The sequence below is a fragment of the Berghia stephanieae genome, chromosome 4, assembly GCF_034508935.2.
Source record: "Berghia stephanieae isolate SIO BIC M18660-M18661 chromosome 4, UCSD_Bste_1.3, whole genome shotgun sequence".
Taxonomy (NCBI): domain Eukaryota; kingdom Metazoa; phylum Mollusca; class Gastropoda; order Nudibranchia; family Aeolidiidae; genus Berghia; species Berghia stephanieae.
The window spans coordinates 8,007,478-8,025,113 of record NC_088363.1 but is presented as its reverse complement, the minus strand read 5'-3'; the positions used below and the strand labels follow the sequence as shown (position 1 = coordinate 8,025,113).

Genomic DNA, 17,636 nt, shown 5'->3' with positions numbered 1-17,636 from the left:
GTATCGGAGTGTCTACGGTCTACGTACACGGTAACCGGGCACCTAGCATCAGGATCTACGTACACTGTAACCTTGTACCATGCTTTGGGAAGGAGGGGCAAAGGTTGCATTGAGCTTGGTGCACAGTAACTTATGACATAGATCAAAGGGGTGCTACGGAAGTGCTTTACGATATGTGATTCCTGCAATTTTAACCTCTTAACAACAACACTGATTTTTTTGTTCATCCAGATAATAATTTCCCTATTGTTGATGCAGAATAAATCGTTTCCACCAATTAAGCTATATTCGCATAGCTTGTCTGTTAATGATAACATTAAGACTAAGATCTGGCGTTAGGTTAAAGTAAGATTGAATCTCGCTTTTTATTGGTTAAATTGTATTGTTTGATTTTTTTAAATAACACACACGCATACACACAAACACACACACAGAGAGCAAGATCCATCCTCTGCTTGTATTGCAGCGGCAAACCAGTTACCAGAGTTACCATGTACGTAGATCCTGAGTCTAGGTGCCCGGTTACTGTATATGTAGTCACCATCATTTACACTCCCTCCTCTCTCTCTCTCTCTCTCTCTCTCTCTCTCTCTCTCTCTCTCTCTCTCTCTCTCTCTCTCTCTCTCTCTCTCTCTCTCTCTCTCTCTCTCTCTCTCTCTCTCTCTATCTCCACCATCTCTTTCTCTTTCTGTTTCTCTCCCTCTCTCTATCTTTCCCTTATCCATATATCCCTCTCAACCAACCTTTATATTCTATAGATGTCATCTGCTTATAGGGAGATAATTTTAATTTATTACAAATATTAGGGGTACTAAACTAGTTGACTCTTTTTATACTCAATACATCAGTACTATCTTTAAGTAATTTTTACTATTATTATTATTATTATGATTATTATTATTATTATTATTATTATTATTATTATTATTATTATTATTATTATTATCATTATTATTCACATCCAGGTTATTTACAATTTGAAGAGGAAATGTGGAGACCTTAGTGAAGAGGAGTTGGGGAAATTATCCGTACAACTTTTAAATTGTCAGTCTGAGGCTGAAGACAGGCCAGTTTTCAAGTGTACTAACTCAATGGTGAGTATTTTTTTATTGCTGGTACATCCTGGTTTGTTTTGATTTTGTTTTTCTTGCTTTTAATTTTTTTTAAAATTGGTTATAATTATACTGGACAATTTCTACTCCGGATTTAACTTGTTTTTAAATGACTGACTACCGATCCTACAGATGCTGCAGGAACAACAATTAGCTTGCACTGGGTGGGGTTCCTGACCTCCCATAGTGGGCAGGGGGGTACGTACTGTGTCTTCTATCCCCCTATATCTGTTTTCCAACTTGCTTTCTGTCTTTGTCTTGGAATGAGATTACTTGGTTTTGTCCTGGCCCTGGCTGAGAGGGAAGCAGTCAAATGTATAGTTTTGGGAGATATTTTTTTCCTTGTAAATCATCTCTCTGTTATGCACTGTATAATTTTGAGCTTTTTTATCTTTTGTTTACATGTTATTTATGATTTGTAAACATTTGAGTGCTTAACGTCAGGATGAGACATTTAGGTAATCTCAAACTAAGTATTTAATAGTGTGCTCTTGGAATCTACATGTTTCCTATTTAAACCAATTCCCCTTTGTCTGACCTTTTCTAATTCTAGATCTTATTACTATCCCGTTTTCTTCGTTTATACTTGACTTGCGTTGATATAACCTTAGTGTGTTGCAAGGGCTGTAAAACCCTTAAAAACAAAAAAAAAACAAAACAATTATTTTGCTGGTACGGATCCGGCACTCCCAGCAGGCTGTACTTTACTATTGTAATAGTTTCTTTTCCCTCTACTTGTGTTGGATTGGTCTCATACACTCAAACATTACCTTGTCTTCATGTCATGGTAAGTTTTTGTTGTGTAGTTGGCTAGTAAGGGAAGGCTATCAGGGTTTTTAAGGAATGTATTTACGTTTTCATTGTATTCTTTTGTGTTGTCTGTAGAGGGGGTTTGGGCTGAAACGATCCGCGTTTGGTATTTTGTTCTTTTTTTTTTTTTTTTTGTGTGTGAAGCTGTTCTATTCATTATTGTTGATGACTTTTTCCAGTCCACAGCTTGTAGTTGTAGCAACTTGGAATCACTTTAATTGGACGGACATATTTCTATTTGATTTAGAATCTTGCAGAATGTACAAAAGAGATGGACGGAACTACATGGAACAGTTATCAGATTGTTGGCAACCGTGCCCGTGCAATGTGTTATGCTACACAGCAGGCTCAGTTCAGAAGACTTACAGAGGTCACTGTCAACAGTCTCATAGGAGCTGCTTCTGACCAACTCAAGTCAATGGAAGTTCTTAAGGTAGATATTATGTAGCTTTGTGGTCTAGTTCAGTGGGAAACTGCTTGTGATCTGTGGGTTCTGGGATTTATTCACTCTGTGGCATCACATAGCGGGCAGTGGATCACTTGCTGTGTCTTCCATTCTCCTGTATCTGTTTTCTACGTTTGCTTTCAGTCTTTGTCTTGGAATGAGATAACTTGGTTTTGTCCTGGACTTGACTGGAGTCCTTTGTTAGGAGGGGATTTTTTTTCCCTTGTAAATCATCTTTCTGTTTTGTTCTGTTACATTTTTTGCATTGAATATAAAAACCATTTGTGTGTTTTTCTCTTAGTGGGATCATGTGCTTGTATCTGGATGAGACACTACGCTAATGGCGTGCTCTTTGAATCTTCATCTGTTCTCCATTTAAATATTTCCCTTTGTCTTACTTTTTCTTGTGTGCTTTCTATTGTAAATTTATAATTTTTTTGACTAACCCAGTTTTGTACTTTTTACTGAAATGATTTAAATATGTCGCAAGTGTCGTAAAAGCCTTAACAAAAGGCACACTGTTGAGTCCATGGAAATGGCTCTTTACTCACATGCTCTCTCCATGCTTGGGTGTAAAATGATTATCTGGTAACAGCCAAAAATGATAAAATCCTAAAATATCCTGACAGGTATCGTGTCTTGTCCATACATTCCATGTGGTTGTCACTATTAATCCCTTGTGGAGTGCTGGATTTAGCAGCTTTTGCAATCTATACAAGCTTGTATTTAAAAATAAATTATTATATTATTTATTTTTGTTATTAGATATTTTATTCTTCATCTGAGTTGTAACTTTTCCATTGTCCAGTTAATTAAATTAAATACATCATTAAACAATTTTCATAATGGCCAAATGTCCTGATGAAATCGGGACGGCACCCTGGAGAGCAATTTGTTAAATCCCTCTACCCTGAAATTGGACTTTTTATGTGTATGGAAATGACCCTTGCATATTCCAGGATTATGCTTTTTTTTTTTCACTAGCAAATTAGAACATAGAACAGAAAAATCTCTGATAATATTATTTGATAGTCCAAATATACTGTTGTTTTGGGTCATGAGGATATTGTGCACTAGGGTGTCCAGTTTTAGACCTGTGGAGAGTTGGTTGCATTTTTTGTTTGAAAAAAAAAGTTGATAAAATTTGAATCCTGAAAATAGATTTCAGTGAAATGTAACCATTTTCGTGTTCCTGCTTTAAAAAGTGTTTTATTTTCATGTTCCTGCTTTAAGTGTTTTTTTTTTTTTTTCATGTTCCTGCTTTAACTGCTAATATTTTCCTATACAGAATGGACAGAACCAACTTCATTCTCTGACATCCGAGACCGTGCGGAAATTATATGAAAGTCAAAAGGACTTGTTGGTTACCCAGAATTCTTTAAAGAAAGTACATGAAGATATTTTTGGGTTGATATCTTCTAACGTTGAGGAAATTATGCAAGAGAAGGCACTCATTGCCGCTGGTAACAAAGAGCTTGCAAGTCTAACTGAGAACATCAAAGAAAAGTTGGGTGAGTAAGATTTGATGCGACTTTCACACTGTGTCAATCTTCTCTTTTATCTGGGGTTTTAAGAGAGGGGGAGGGGGGGGGGGGGGAAACTACTTATAAAATATTTTATTCTGCCTCAACCTGTTGTCCTTCACTGTGTGGCCTTCTGTACTTGTCCTGGGATGAGATGTGACATCATGTCTTACGTTTTTAGCAGGTCCGAGTTGGAGGAGGTTTGTTTGCGTTTGAGAGTAGCAGTCAGATGCGTTGGAGGAGGTTTGTTTGCGTTTGAGAGTAGCAGTCAGATGCGTTGGAGGAGGTTTGTTTGCGTTTGAGAGTAGCAGTCAGATGCGTTGGAGGAGGTTTGTTTGCGTTTGAGAGTAGCAGTCAGATGTGTTGGAGGAGGTTTGTTTGCGTTTGAGAGTAGCAGTCAGATGTGTTGGAGGAGGTTTGTTTGCGTTTGAGAGTAGCAGTCAGATGCGTTGGAGGAGGTTTGTTTGCGTTTGAGAGTAGCAGTCAGATGCGTTGGAGGAGGTTTGTTTGCGTTTGAGAGTAGCAGTCAGATGCGTTGGAGGAGGTTTGTTTGCGTTTGAGAGTAGCAGTCAGATGTGTTGGAGGAGGTTTGTTTGCGTTTGAGAGTAGCAGTCAGATGCGAGTTTGTGGGTTTTATTCAATTTTTTTTCTCTCTCTGGTATATTCAGCTCTCTATCACAAATAAAGGTTTGTATAAGATTCAATTCAATTAAAGGTTTATTTGTAGGCCATTGCCAATAGAAATCATTGATTAACTTAGAATTTCCAATTAACAATTGAATATATTATCAATCAAATTGTAGACATACATCATACACATCGATATAAGTGGTGTTAAAAAGATAAATTAGAATCTGTAGCCAGATTTTGTGATTTTTGTTCCTGGAATCTACATCTGTTCCCTATTTGAAGCATTCTCCTTTGTCTTACTTTTTCTCATGTGGTGCTTTAATTTTATATCCATAACTTTTTGTCTATCCCTGGTGCTCAAATGGCCCAAATGTGTCACAAGTGCTGTAAAACCCCAGTGATGATACTTTTCCGCGGAAATCCGCGGTTTTCTTTCCTTTCCTCGGTTTTCCTCCTCAGATCCTCGATCCGCGGATATTTCCTTCATTTCCTCCTTTTACTTTTTTTTTTTTATATAATAAATCTTTAAAAAATACCTCCTTTTAAAAAAAAAACAAATATATATATATATAAAATTTCCTCCTTTTACTGGACTCCGGGCGTTTTAAAATTGTACTCAAAAGAAGTCATGCTGCCTACTTTCCTGTGGTGCAAGAATGTTCTAGGTGAGTTTTCCCTTTTTCCGAGACTTTTCCTCCTTTTTGACTTTTTGTGAGTATCATCACTGAAAACCCTTTAAAACAATAAACAATAACATTCAGGTGTAAGTCTTGTGAAAAGTTGGCAGCTATGAACACACATTGTAGAGATATATATATTTTATTGGTTGAACTTTGTCCATTTTGTTGATAGATTCTACCAGTCAACAGATCCAGGAGAGGGAAAGAATTGAACACAGAAAACATGAGAGAGTTTTAAAAGATTTGAAGGAGATTCAAGAAAATACAGAGCTCTCTGTGCAAAAATTTGGTAAGTTTTGACTATTGGATCTGTGAAAGTCATGTTTTGTGTTTGTATTATATTGGTAAGTTTTGACTATTGGATCTGTGAAAGTCATGTCTTGTGTTTGTATTATATCTAGTCCGACAAATAGATTGATTTCATTGTCTTGATAAACCTTAATCAACCAATTTGTCTAAAATGACGGCTGTTAAAAAACTTCTGGCCATCTTGACATAAATAGGCCTGTCCATTTAAAAACATAGAATTTCACACTTCTCATCAATTTGATCTTCATATTTGCCTGATTCATTCCACACTTCTAATCAATTTGATCGTCATATTTGCCTGATTCATTCCACACTTCTAATCAATTTGATCTTCATATTTGCCTGATTCATTCCACACTTCTAATCAATTTGATCTTCATATTTGCCTGATTCATTCCACACTTCTAATCAATTTGATCGTCATATTTGCCTGATTCATTCCACACTTCTAATCAATTTGATCTTCATATTTGCCTGATTCATTCCACACTTCTAGTCAATTTGATCTTCATATTTGCCTGATTCATTCCACACTTCTAATCAATTTGATCTTCATATTTGCCTGATTCATTCCACACTTCTAATCAATTTGATCTTCATATTTGCCTGATTCATTCCACACTTCTAATCAATTTGATCTTCATATTTGCCTGATTCATTCCACACTTCTAATCAATTTGATCTTCATATTTGCCTGATTCATTCCACACTTCTAATCAATTTGATCTTCATATTTGCCTGATTCATTCCACACTTCTAATCAATTTGATCTTCATATTTGCCTGATTCATTCCACACTTCTAATCAATTTGATCTTCATATTTGCCTGATTCATTCCACACTTCTAATCAATTTGATCTTCATATTTGCCTGATTCATTCCACACTTCTAATCAATTTGATCTTCATATTTGCCTGATTCATTCCACACTTCTAATCAATTTGATCTTCATATTTGCCTGATTCATTCCACACTTCTAGTCAATTTGATCTTCATATTTGCCTGATTCATTCCACACTTCTAATCAATTTGATCTTCATATTTGCCTGATTCATTCCACACTTCTAATCAATTTGATCTTCATATTTGCCTGATTCATTCCACACTTCTAATCAATTTGATCTTCATATTTGCCTGATTCATTCCACACTTCTAATCAATTTGATCTTCATATTTGCCTGATTCATTCCACACTTCTAATCAATTTGATCTTCATATTTGCCTGATTCATTCCACACTTCTAATCAATTTGATCTTCATATTTGCCTGATTCATTCTACACTTCTAATCAATTTGATCTTCATATTTGCCTGATTCATTCCACACTTCTAATCAATTTGATCTTCATATTTGCCTGATTCATTCCACACTTCTAATCAATTTGATCTTCATATTTGCCTGATTCATTCCACACTTCTAATCAATTTGATCTTCATATTTGCCTGATTCATTCCACACTTCTAATCAATTTGATCGTCATATTTGCCTGATTCATTCCACACTTCTAATCAATTTGATCTTCATATTTGCCTGATTCATTCCACACTTCTCATCAATTTGATCTTCATATTTGCCTGATTCATTCCACACTTCTAATCAATTTGATCTTCATATTTGCCTGATTCATTCCACACTTCTAATCAATTTGATCTTCATATTTGCCTGATTCATTCCACACTTCTAATCAATTTGATCTTCATATTTGCCTGATTCATTCCACACTTCTAATCAATTTGATCTTCATATTTGCCTGATTCATTCCACACTTCTAATCAATTTGATCTTCATATTTGCCTGATTCATTCCACACTTCTAATCAATTTGATCTTCATATTTGCCTGATTCATTCCACACTTCTAATCAATTTGATCTTCATATTTGCCTGATTCATTCCACACTTCTAATCAATTTGATCTTCATATTTGCCTGATTCATTCCACACTTCTAATCAATTTGATCTTCATATTTGCCTGATTCATTCCACACTTCTAATCAATTTGATCTTCATATTTGCCTGATTCATTCCACACTTCTAATCAATTTGATCTTCATATTTGCCTGATTCATTCCACACTTCTAATCAATTTGATCGTCATATTTGCCTGATTCATTCCACACTTCTAATCAATTTGATCTTCATATTTGCCTGATTCATTCCACACTTCTCATCAATTTGATCTTCATATTTGCCTGATTCACTCCACACTTCTCATCACTTATAAAAGTTATTAGAGACAGATTTTGTCAGTGAATTAAAGTTTATGCTTGTTCACTTTTCTTGCCAAATGAACATGACATGTCATATGGAAACAGTAGCCATCTTTGTCTTATTTCTTTGTCGTTTATGACATTTGTAATCTAATGGAAAGGAATTTTACACATGATAACAGATAACGGCATTATATGTGACATTTTAAACTTTGGGCAATGGTGCATGAGATTTTCAAAAATAGAGAGAAGATTATAATGAAGAAATATGTTAGTGGCTTCTAGGCCATAAGTTAGTGAGAAAATCGGGTAGTCAGTGTCTTAAATACACATTGATATAAATAATAGTGTGAAATTGAATGTAAGCTTCAATTTAATTACAAAAACAAGATCAAATGAACGTTTCGGGTTTCCCCTTTATCAGCAAAACAGGATGAATGAAACACCACAGATGAATGAGATAATGTGGTATTGGCGTAGTTAAGATCATTAAATACATTGATGATGACAATGATGGATTTTTCCTAAAATCTACATCTACTCAGAGTCCTTGTTACTTCCAATATGAATTGATTATATATGTATTTTGTCTCTCTTTGTATTCAGATATCAGCTTAAGCAACTTGTTATCCAAGTATGAGGAATTGGAGATCCAGTATTCCGACATGGCCGTCCATCTGGGCCACATGAATAAGACAATGACATTTGTAATGGGGGCCGTGGAAGCTCTGAAATCCCAATTGGATGACAGAGTGAATTGGATCACCCAGATGTTGGGAGGGACAGGTTGGAACTATTAGTTTGTTTTGCTCCTTCAGAGATGCCAACTGCTATGAAAATTACAATTTATTAAACTAAGAGTAGTGCCATTTAAAAAAAAATAATAAAAGAAGAAAATCTTTGAAAATAACATTTTTTGACAAGCCATATTTTTATTTGATCTAAGATTTTATTTTACTGTGTCAGGACTATGTGAGCGGTGCTCACTTTTACTTATGAATTGGGAAGCGGACTGGATTATACTAAACATTTTTTCCTCCCTGGCTGAGTGGTTAAGGCATTGCACTGTGACCCAGAAGGTCCTGGGTTCAAGCCCTGCTTCAGGCACTTTTGTGTTTTTTCTTGGGCAAGATTATTAACCCCCAATTTTGTTCACTGTGACAACTTGAGTGATTCCTGTTGACATCAGATATCCTGTTTGATGGATTATCTATATTCCTTCATGGAATGCCAAGGTGATGGTATCTAATGATGTCGTGGTGGAAGGGCGTAATGTTTTTTTAATGACACAATTGTGGTTGTGGAGATTGCTAGTGTTCTACAACTAGCAATGTGATATAATTGTTCCTTTGTTATCAATGATTATTTTATCTGTATCTGTATTGTAAAATGCTGTTGAGCATTTTGTCTGTTTTTATAAACCTTCCTGTCTTACTATGAGTCTAGGGTTTGTTTGTATTTTTAGGTTTTTAAAAAATGTATTTATTTTTAATTCAGATAATTTGCTGGAAATTAGTTTTTCAAACAATTGTGAATTCTTCATACCATATTTAACCCTGAGAAGCTGCTTCAATGTTTATAATTTTCATTCTGCTACACATTCATGATTCAATGCAACATTTTTCCTTTCGTTTCCAACTCCAGATATGAAGCTGAAGACGGTGACCTGTTGTCTCCTCCATCTGGCGTATTTCTTCATGCTGGTGATGACGGCAACCTTTCTACACGTGTCCCTGGCAATCCGTCTAGTCATGATGGTCGTCATCGTAGGAAATGTTGCTGCAGAGTTGCATTATGATTACAGCATGGATTTTGCTGGCCTCGCCGTTTTCTTGATGTCTGTTTATTTTGGTAATTTTAATTTTATTTTTTTTTATCGTTGATGTCAGATTGGCAGACAAAATTATGGTTGGACCATAAATATGGCTGCCAGATGCCCGTTGTTACTTAGCGGATTTCCACACTCGTTTCTGCTATTCAAATATTCCGATAGACTTGCATGTTATCTTGTGGATATTAGACCTGTAAATTCTTAGTCAATTAACTGAAATCAGTCAATTTGTCAAATTCAATTATTTTAAAAAAGGAAAGAGAGAAAGATAGAAGTGAAGAAAGAAAGAATTAACAAATCGTGGTCGAATGACCATAATTTTTAATTTTATTTAAAAACCCAGTCGAATGACCGTAAAGTAATCAGGAATGTTCCACAGTGCTACACATAGCTCAAGGGCCGTTTATATTAACGATGGATATATTGCCAAGGCTAAGCGATGCTTTTTAGAATTGGTGTGTCTAAACACATCCCTGTGTATTTTCACACAGCCTTCGTTCAATTATTTTTTCACTTTCCAAACCTGTCGTGATCCCAACGGTAGCCAATTTTAACTGAGCCGCCGAGCCTTAAATTTCACTGTTTCGTCTAAGCCAAAATTGACCACATTTACAAAGTGGATCGTAAAAGTATGAAAAATTAAAATGCAAAAGCCGGAAGACACCTTTAAATCGAAAGTTAGGATAGATTTCGACAAGCATATTTCAATTGCCTCACATTGTAAACAAACTGGTTGACCATTTCTTCACTGATTGGGTACCTAATTGTAAGGAACAATGGGAAGTGGCATAATTAATTCCCATGCAAATCAGGACGTTTTCTGCCACTGTTTTGCTCAAGTGAGCTTGCTGTTTACTGTTGCGATTTACCATTCATTTAGATTCTTTGGAGTTTTCCGCTACGCCTGCCGAAGTTTCTTCATGATAATTCACTTCTCTTACTTATGGGTGGGGATCCTGACCTCCCATAGTGGGCAGGGAGGTACATGCTGTGTCTTCTATCCCCTCAACCCGTTTCCAATTGTTTCCTGTCGTTGTCTTGGAATGAGATTACTTGGTTTTGTCCTGGCCCTGGCCGAAGTTCCTTGGCTGGGAGGGAAACAGTCGAATGTATAGTTATAGTTTTGGGAGATGTATTTTTTTCCTTGTAAATCATCTCTCTGTTATGCATTGTATTATGTTTAGTTTACATTTTATATCATACGATTTGTAAACATTTGAGTGTATTCCTCTTATTTGGGACCTGTGCTTGTGTCTGGATGAGACTTTTAGGTGATGTCAAACTAAGTGCTTTGACGGTGTGCTCTTGGAATCTACATCTGTTCCCTATTTGAACCAATTCCCCTTTGTCTCACCTTTTCTTTTGTGCTTTAATTGTAATTCTAGAACTTTTTACTATCCCATTTTCTTCCTTTTTACTGGCGCTGATATGACCTTAATGTGTTGCAAGCGCCGTAAAACCCTTAAAAACAAAAAACAAACTTCTCTTACTTAATAATTCAGTGTATTGGCCAGAAGTCATAATTATTTCAGTTTTTTTTTTTTCTGTCAATAACTGATTGAAAATCAAATTTGCTCATTGCTACATTATTCTAATGTTCTCACAATGCCTGAGCTGTTCGTGGATTGCAATTCAGGCAATTCAGACTTGTCGAGTATCGATAAAGATGTGAGGAATAAATTCAATTGGTCATGGCTAGAAGTTAAAGATGATAATTGTGATTAGTTTTCTGACTATGCTCTAAATATGGGGTTAATGCAGTTTTAAAACAGGGGGACCTAAGGGGAAATTTTCCCTCCTTTTTCACTTTGTGTCACCAACAGCACTGATTAATTAGTTTTATTCTTCTCGTAACGTTCGCATTGCATCTAGTAATGAACAAAAATGAATATAACAGCTTCAAAAATGAACAACGCGGCAAATACGGAATGTTTCAGGCTCAAAACCCTTCTTCAGCCAACAACAACATTGCATCTACCACTTTTGATAAATAGTTTGAAAAATTAATATTTTGATTTTCTACACAATTTTCAGGATTCAAATTTTTAGTGTGGATAAATAAAAGGTTTGGAATTGGTCACCGGTACCCTCGTGTGGTCAGTGTCAGGCAGGTGTTTTCATCCACTTCTACAAGAGAGAGTTGTCCTTTGTCCAGGGAAGAATACAATACACTAATTGATCTCATCACGAGATTGTCTACCTCTGGTAAATATATTTATATATTTTTATTTTTACTTACATTTTCTTACCTCACTCGGATGTGAAGTGGTCGCCTGACTTGTGACATTATCTCTGGGTTGGTTCCTGACCTCCCATAGTAGATAGGGAAGTCACTCACCGTGTCTTCTATCCCCCTATACCTGGGTTGGTTCCTGACCTCCCATAGTGGTCAGGGAAGTCACCTACTGTGTCTTCTATCCCCCTATACCTGGGTTGGTTCCTGACCTCCCATAGTGGTCAGGGAAGTCACCTACTGTGTCTTCTATCCCCCTATACCTGGGTTGGTTCCTGACCTCCCATAGTGGTCAGGGAAGTCATCTACTGTGTCTTCTATCCCCCTATACCTGGGTTGGTTCCTGACCTTCCATAGTGGACAGGGAAGTCACTCAAGTCTTCTATCCCCCTATATCTGTTTTCCAACATGCATTTTGTTATTGTCTTGAAATGAGATTACTTGGTTTTGTCCTTTCCCTTGTCGGAGTCCTTGGCTGGGAGGGAAACAGTCAAATGTATAGTTATAGTTTTGGGAGATGATAATTTTTTGTCTTATAAACCATCTCTGTGTTATTTATAAGCATTTGAGTGTGTTCCTCTTAGTGGGATCCTGTGTTCCTCTTAGTGGGATCCTGTGCAGATAGACTTTTAGATGATCTCAAACTATGCACAATGGTAGTATTAGTATGCTCTTGAAATCTAAATCTATTCCCTCTATATGTACCATTCCCCTTTGTCTTACCTGTCTTGTGTCTAAAGTTTTTACTATACCATTTTCTGCCTTTTTACTGGACTGAAATGACCTCAATATGTGTCGTGCTGTAAAACCGTTAAAAACAAAAATATATATATATCGCGCAATATCTACTAAACATGGTCAAAGCGGTTTACAAAGGGTCAATGACCCACAGCTATACAGAACATATAGAACAAGACAGGACGCCTGTTAAGCGACTTTACAATTTTTCTGACAAAGCCAACGCTGTTGTTGACCAGATACTCGTTTTACACCCGAGTACAGTGAGAGAATGTGAGTAAAGAGCCTTTTCCGAGGACTCAGCTATAACTATAAAACATCCTTTCATCCTAAATACAGCAAGATTGGGCAATGTGATAATCTTGTGAGGAAAGAATTATGATTCAAATTTTAGGAAGTAATGCTAAATCAACTTTTTCTTTTATTCTTTGGACACAAAGTTAATGAAAGGGAACAACAGGGCCCAAGAGCGAATGGGTCGGCTGTTCATGAGACAAGTTTTCGTCCCGTGACTCCTCCCTCTGGTGTGAGACTGAGACAAGACAGAGAAGACACACCAGATATTAGTCCTGTAGAGGTGAGTTTGCGTTGAATCTCCACTTGGTGAGAGTTCTGTAGACTGATTTTATTCATGCTATATTTTACCCTTGTCTTACTTTCCTTTGATGCTATGTATGATTGTAATTTAACCTTGTCTTCCTTTCCTTTGTTGCCGTGTATGATTGTAATTTACCCTTGTCTTACTTCCCTTTGATGCCGTGTATGATTGTAATTTACCCTTGTCTTACTTCCCTTTGATTCCGTGTATGATTGTAATTTACCCTGGTCTTACTTCCCTTTTATGCCGTGTATGATTGTAATTTACTCTGGTCTTACTTCCCTTTGATGCCGTGTATGATTGTAATTTACCCTGGTCTTACTTCCCTTTGATGCCATGTATGATTGTAATTTAACCTTGTCTTCCTTTCCTTTGTTGCCGTGTATGATTGTAATTTACCCTTGTCTTACTTCCTTTGATGCCGTGTATGATTGTAATTTACCCTGGTCTTACTTCCCTTTTATGCCGTGTATGATTGTAATTTACTCTCGTCTTACTTCCCTTTGATGCCGTGTATGATTGTAATTTACTCTCGTCTTACTTCCCTTTGATGCCGTGTATGATTGTAATTTACTCTCGTCTTACTTCCCTTTGATGTCGTGTATGATTGTAATTTACCCTGGTCTTACTTCCCTTTTATGCCGTGTATGATTGTAATTTACTCTGGTCTTACTTCCCTTTGATGCCGTGTATGATTGTAATTTACTCTGGTCTTACTTCCCTTTGATGCCGTGTATGATTGTAATTTACCCTTGTCTTACTTCCCTTTGATGCCGTGTATGATTGTAATTTACCCTGGTCTTACTTCCCTTTTATGCCGTGTATGATTGTAATTTACTCTGGTCTTACTTCCCTTTGATGCCGTGTATGATTGTAATTTACTCTGGTCTTACTTCCCTTTGATGCCATGTATGATTGTAATTTACCCTGGTCTTACTTCCCTTTGATGCCATGTATGATTGTAATTTACTCTGGTCTTACTTCCCTTTGATGCCGTGTATGATTGTAATTTACCCTGGTCTTACTTCCCTTTGATGCCATGTATGATTGTAATTTACCTTCATCTTACTTCCCTTTGATGCCGCGTATGATTGTAATTTATTCTTGTCTTACTTCCCTTTGATGCCATGTATGATTGTAATTTACCCTGGTCTTACTTCCCTTTGATGCCATGTATGATTGTAATTTACCTTCATCTTACTTCCCTTTGATGCCGTGTGTGATTGTAATTTACCCTTGTCTTACTTCCCTTTGATGCCAGAAGACAGTCAGAATATCGGCAATGTCACACCTTCCTCTCATGCAGAATTTTTAGCCAGACAGTTTTTCCTTACAGATCCAGCAAAACTTATGAAGGACATAATTTAAAATTTATAAATTATTCTCAAAAGTAGAGATGTCTTCTAATTTAATATATACTTTATTATTTGTTAAGTCTTTTAAAGTGATAATTCAATTCATTTCATATAAATATGGTTGGAAAAACTTGCATTTTGATCAATGATAAATTCCCTTTATTCGTCCCCAAGGGGAAATTTGTCATGGACATATTTTAACAAAGACACAAAACATGTAATTGAAGCTACCAATTAATAGACATACAAGTCAATAATAAAATAATGTAGGCGCCAGTATAAACCGACCAAAGATGTTTTATTTTCATCACAAATCATTTTGCAAAAACACTTGATCTTGCAGGACCAATTTTCACCAAGACGGAATATACTGAATATTGGAGGGAGAGGCTTTAGAGCTCCATCTAGGTCATCATCAAGGGCAGGAACTCCCCTTGCAAATGATTCAAGGTATTAATCCTATAAAGATGTTTCAAAATTCTTGTTTTTTTTTTTTTTTTTTTTTCATGTTATTCCTGTTTTTTTTTTTGTTTTTTTTTTTCATGTTAAGGAGGTTCTTAGGCCAGTTATGTTTTTTAAAATTTTCTCTCAATGGATTTTGAAACATTTTTGATTTTCTTGTTTTGGTTAAGTTAGAATTTTTTTTTTTTTTTTTTGAAGGTGAAATGGTTGCATTTTTTCTTATATATAGGTTTTTATTAAAAATTATACTTAATTGAAGAGAAATACAGATAGGCTAATGTATGGGGATAGAAAGCTGCTAGGAGGAGGTTGGCTAATGTATGGGGATAGAAAGCTGCTTGAAGGAGATTGGCTAATTTATGGGGATAGAAACTTGCTAGAAGAAGATAGGCTTATGTATGGGGATAGAAAGCTGCTAGAAGAAGATAGGCTAATGTATGGGGATAGAAAGCTGCTAGGAGGAGATTGGCTACTGTATGGGGATAGAAAGCTGCTAGAGGGAGATTGGCTAATGTATGGGGATAGAAAACTGCTAGAAGGAGATTGGCTAATGTATGGGGATAGAAAGCTGCTAGAAGGAGATTGGCTAATGTATGGGGATAGAAAGCTGATAGAAGGAGATTGGCTAATGTTTGGGGATAGAAAGCTGCCAGAAGCTGTAGACTAGAAAGTAATGAATAGAACTACTTCATAAAAGAAGAAAATACAAAACTTGAAATGGTTCGGGCTCAAAACTCTTCTTCAGTTAATAAAAAAGACATGAATACATCTCTTAAATTGCAGACAGACGACAGAAGTAATTGGCACGTCTTATTGGTTAGCACGATCTTGACATATCGGTAAGATTCATTGTGTGGAAGAGCCTCGAATTTTATACTGAGCATTTCAAAGTTGTTGATAAATAATTTTGATTATCTCTACTTCAGGTCATCGAGCCTGACCCCTTCAACAAGATGCACAGCCAACACTATTGCAGGGACACAATGTCGACTTCCAGTCATCGGGGGATCAGATTTTTGTAGGAGACACGTCTCTGTCAGATGATGGACTCAAGTAATTTATTATTAGAATATTTAGGATTGTGTAAGAATTTCCATTCTGTAGTCATTTTGTAAGCATGTTTTCGTAGTTAAATGTAAGTCATACCTGCCAACCCTTCCGCTTTTGGCGGAATCATTCCTATTTTCACTCTTCCTTTTTGTACTATTCCGCCATTGTCTCTAAAATTCCGATTTTCATAAAAGATGATAATGGTAAGAATAAAAAGGAGCAGAGGGGGGTGGGGTGAAAGAGATGAAATTCCTATTTTTTGTCTCAAATTCCTATTTTCAGGCGTTCTGATTCCACTTTTGTAATGTGTAAGTAGTTTATCAGTGCTGATGGCTTTCCTCGTATCCGTGAAAATCTGGGATTTTGGAGTTGGGGTAGGAATCTCCTCCTTCAAAAAAGTTACCCCTTTCTCCATATCCAATGTACTGGCAGTAAGAGACGTGATGTGTGGTGGAACAAATAAGGTGCAGTTTCCCACTGTCCAGAAGTTAGCTAGAGTATCAATAATGATGTATCATCTCAATTGCTCCAATATTAGTGGTTGATGTAGGAAATATAGGGCTTGAAGGGAATCTTTCAAAGCTTTCCTCGTTTTAGTCACCTACAGCTGTGATTTTTGGTTATAATTTTATAATTTTTTATAATAATTTGATTTTTAGGGCTGTGTCAGAATTTGTCTAGTGAATGTCATTTCGTAAATGAGTTATCCACAGTCAAATGCAATTAATTCATGGTGATGTTTTTTTCTCTTTTTGTTTGAATTACACATCAGTGAAGTAATTTTATAAATGATTGGTCTGTAGCCAATTGAGAAATGACAACGTTAATGTTTGAAGTCCGAAAGACAGTCAGGTGGCGTGGGGGGGGGGGGGGGGTGATTTCCCCTCTGTCAATAAAGTAGGCAATATATTGAACATAAAAAACTTCATTCTCGGATCAGAGGGACTTTTTCACAATTACAGCAGGCTGTGTTTGTCGTTTCATGTTTACTTCACAAATGATGTTGACAAAAATCTCAAAAACAAAACCGTTTTGCGTTTGGTGAATCTTGTTGTACATTATTTTAAAAGAAAAGAGAATGGATCTCGGATAATATACTCTTTGTTGAGCTAAATGTGATAATTTCTGTTCCAACCAACATATTTTTCTACAACAGGAATGTTGTATCTAGTCATTTAGAGCTACTTTTGGTTCAACTGAAAAGTTCTCAATAAATAATGTAATGTAATATGCTTTGGGCGAATATCAGAAAATGAAAATTTTCCACAACTTTGGCTGGAACTTATCGATAAAGAAATGTTACTCAAAGAGAATAATGTCTCTGGCTTCAACCAAGAACAATCTAGAATTTACAATCAAAATGTAACTAGCTTTGGTCAACTGTGTTCAAATAAAGTAACAAATTGTTTCTGGCTTTGACTCCAAATCAGCTGGACCACTAAAATGGGGAAATAAAGGAAACATAATTAATCATAGAAACAAAAGAAATGCAACTCATTGTAACACATTCACATCACCCTAAAACTTGTCAACACACATGGTCACTTCCACACTCAACACACATGGTCACTTCCACACTCAACACATGTGGTCACTTCCACACTCAACACACGTGGTCACTTCCACACTCAACATACGTGGTCACTTCCACA

General features: G+C 36.2%; 1 protein-coding gene across 2 annotated transcripts in view; it reads left to right on the top strand.

The window, feature by feature from the left end:
* LOC144969972 (protein brambleberry-like) overlaps window positions 1-17,636 on the top strand; it is a 45,483-nt gene that overhangs the window by 2,245 nt on the left and 25,602 nt on the right. Inside the window, exons 2-11 of one of the 2 annotated variants that reach the window (XM_078909087.1) lie at window positions 966-1,094; window positions 2,170-2,355; window positions 3,656-3,878; window positions 5,373-5,489; window positions 8,324-8,503; window positions 9,362-9,568; window positions 11,583-11,753; window positions 12,960-13,096; window positions 14,816-14,922; window positions 15,861-15,987. In XM_078909087.1, the coding sequence (XP_078765213.1) occupies window positions 966-1,094; window positions 2,170-2,355; window positions 3,656-3,878; window positions 5,373-5,489; window positions 8,324-8,503; window positions 9,362-9,568; window positions 11,583-11,753; window positions 12,960-13,096; window positions 14,816-14,922; window positions 15,861-15,978 (1,575 nt within the window). In that variant the 3' untranslated portion in view covers window positions 15,979-15,987. Of the gene's footprint in view, window positions 1-965; window positions 1,095-2,169; window positions 2,356-3,655; window positions 3,879-5,372; window positions 5,490-8,323; window positions 8,504-9,361; window positions 9,569-11,582; window positions 11,754-12,959; window positions 13,097-14,815; window positions 14,923-15,860; window positions 17,473-17,636 lie in introns of those variants that run through there. The other variant, XM_078909088.1, reaches the window with a different exon arrangement.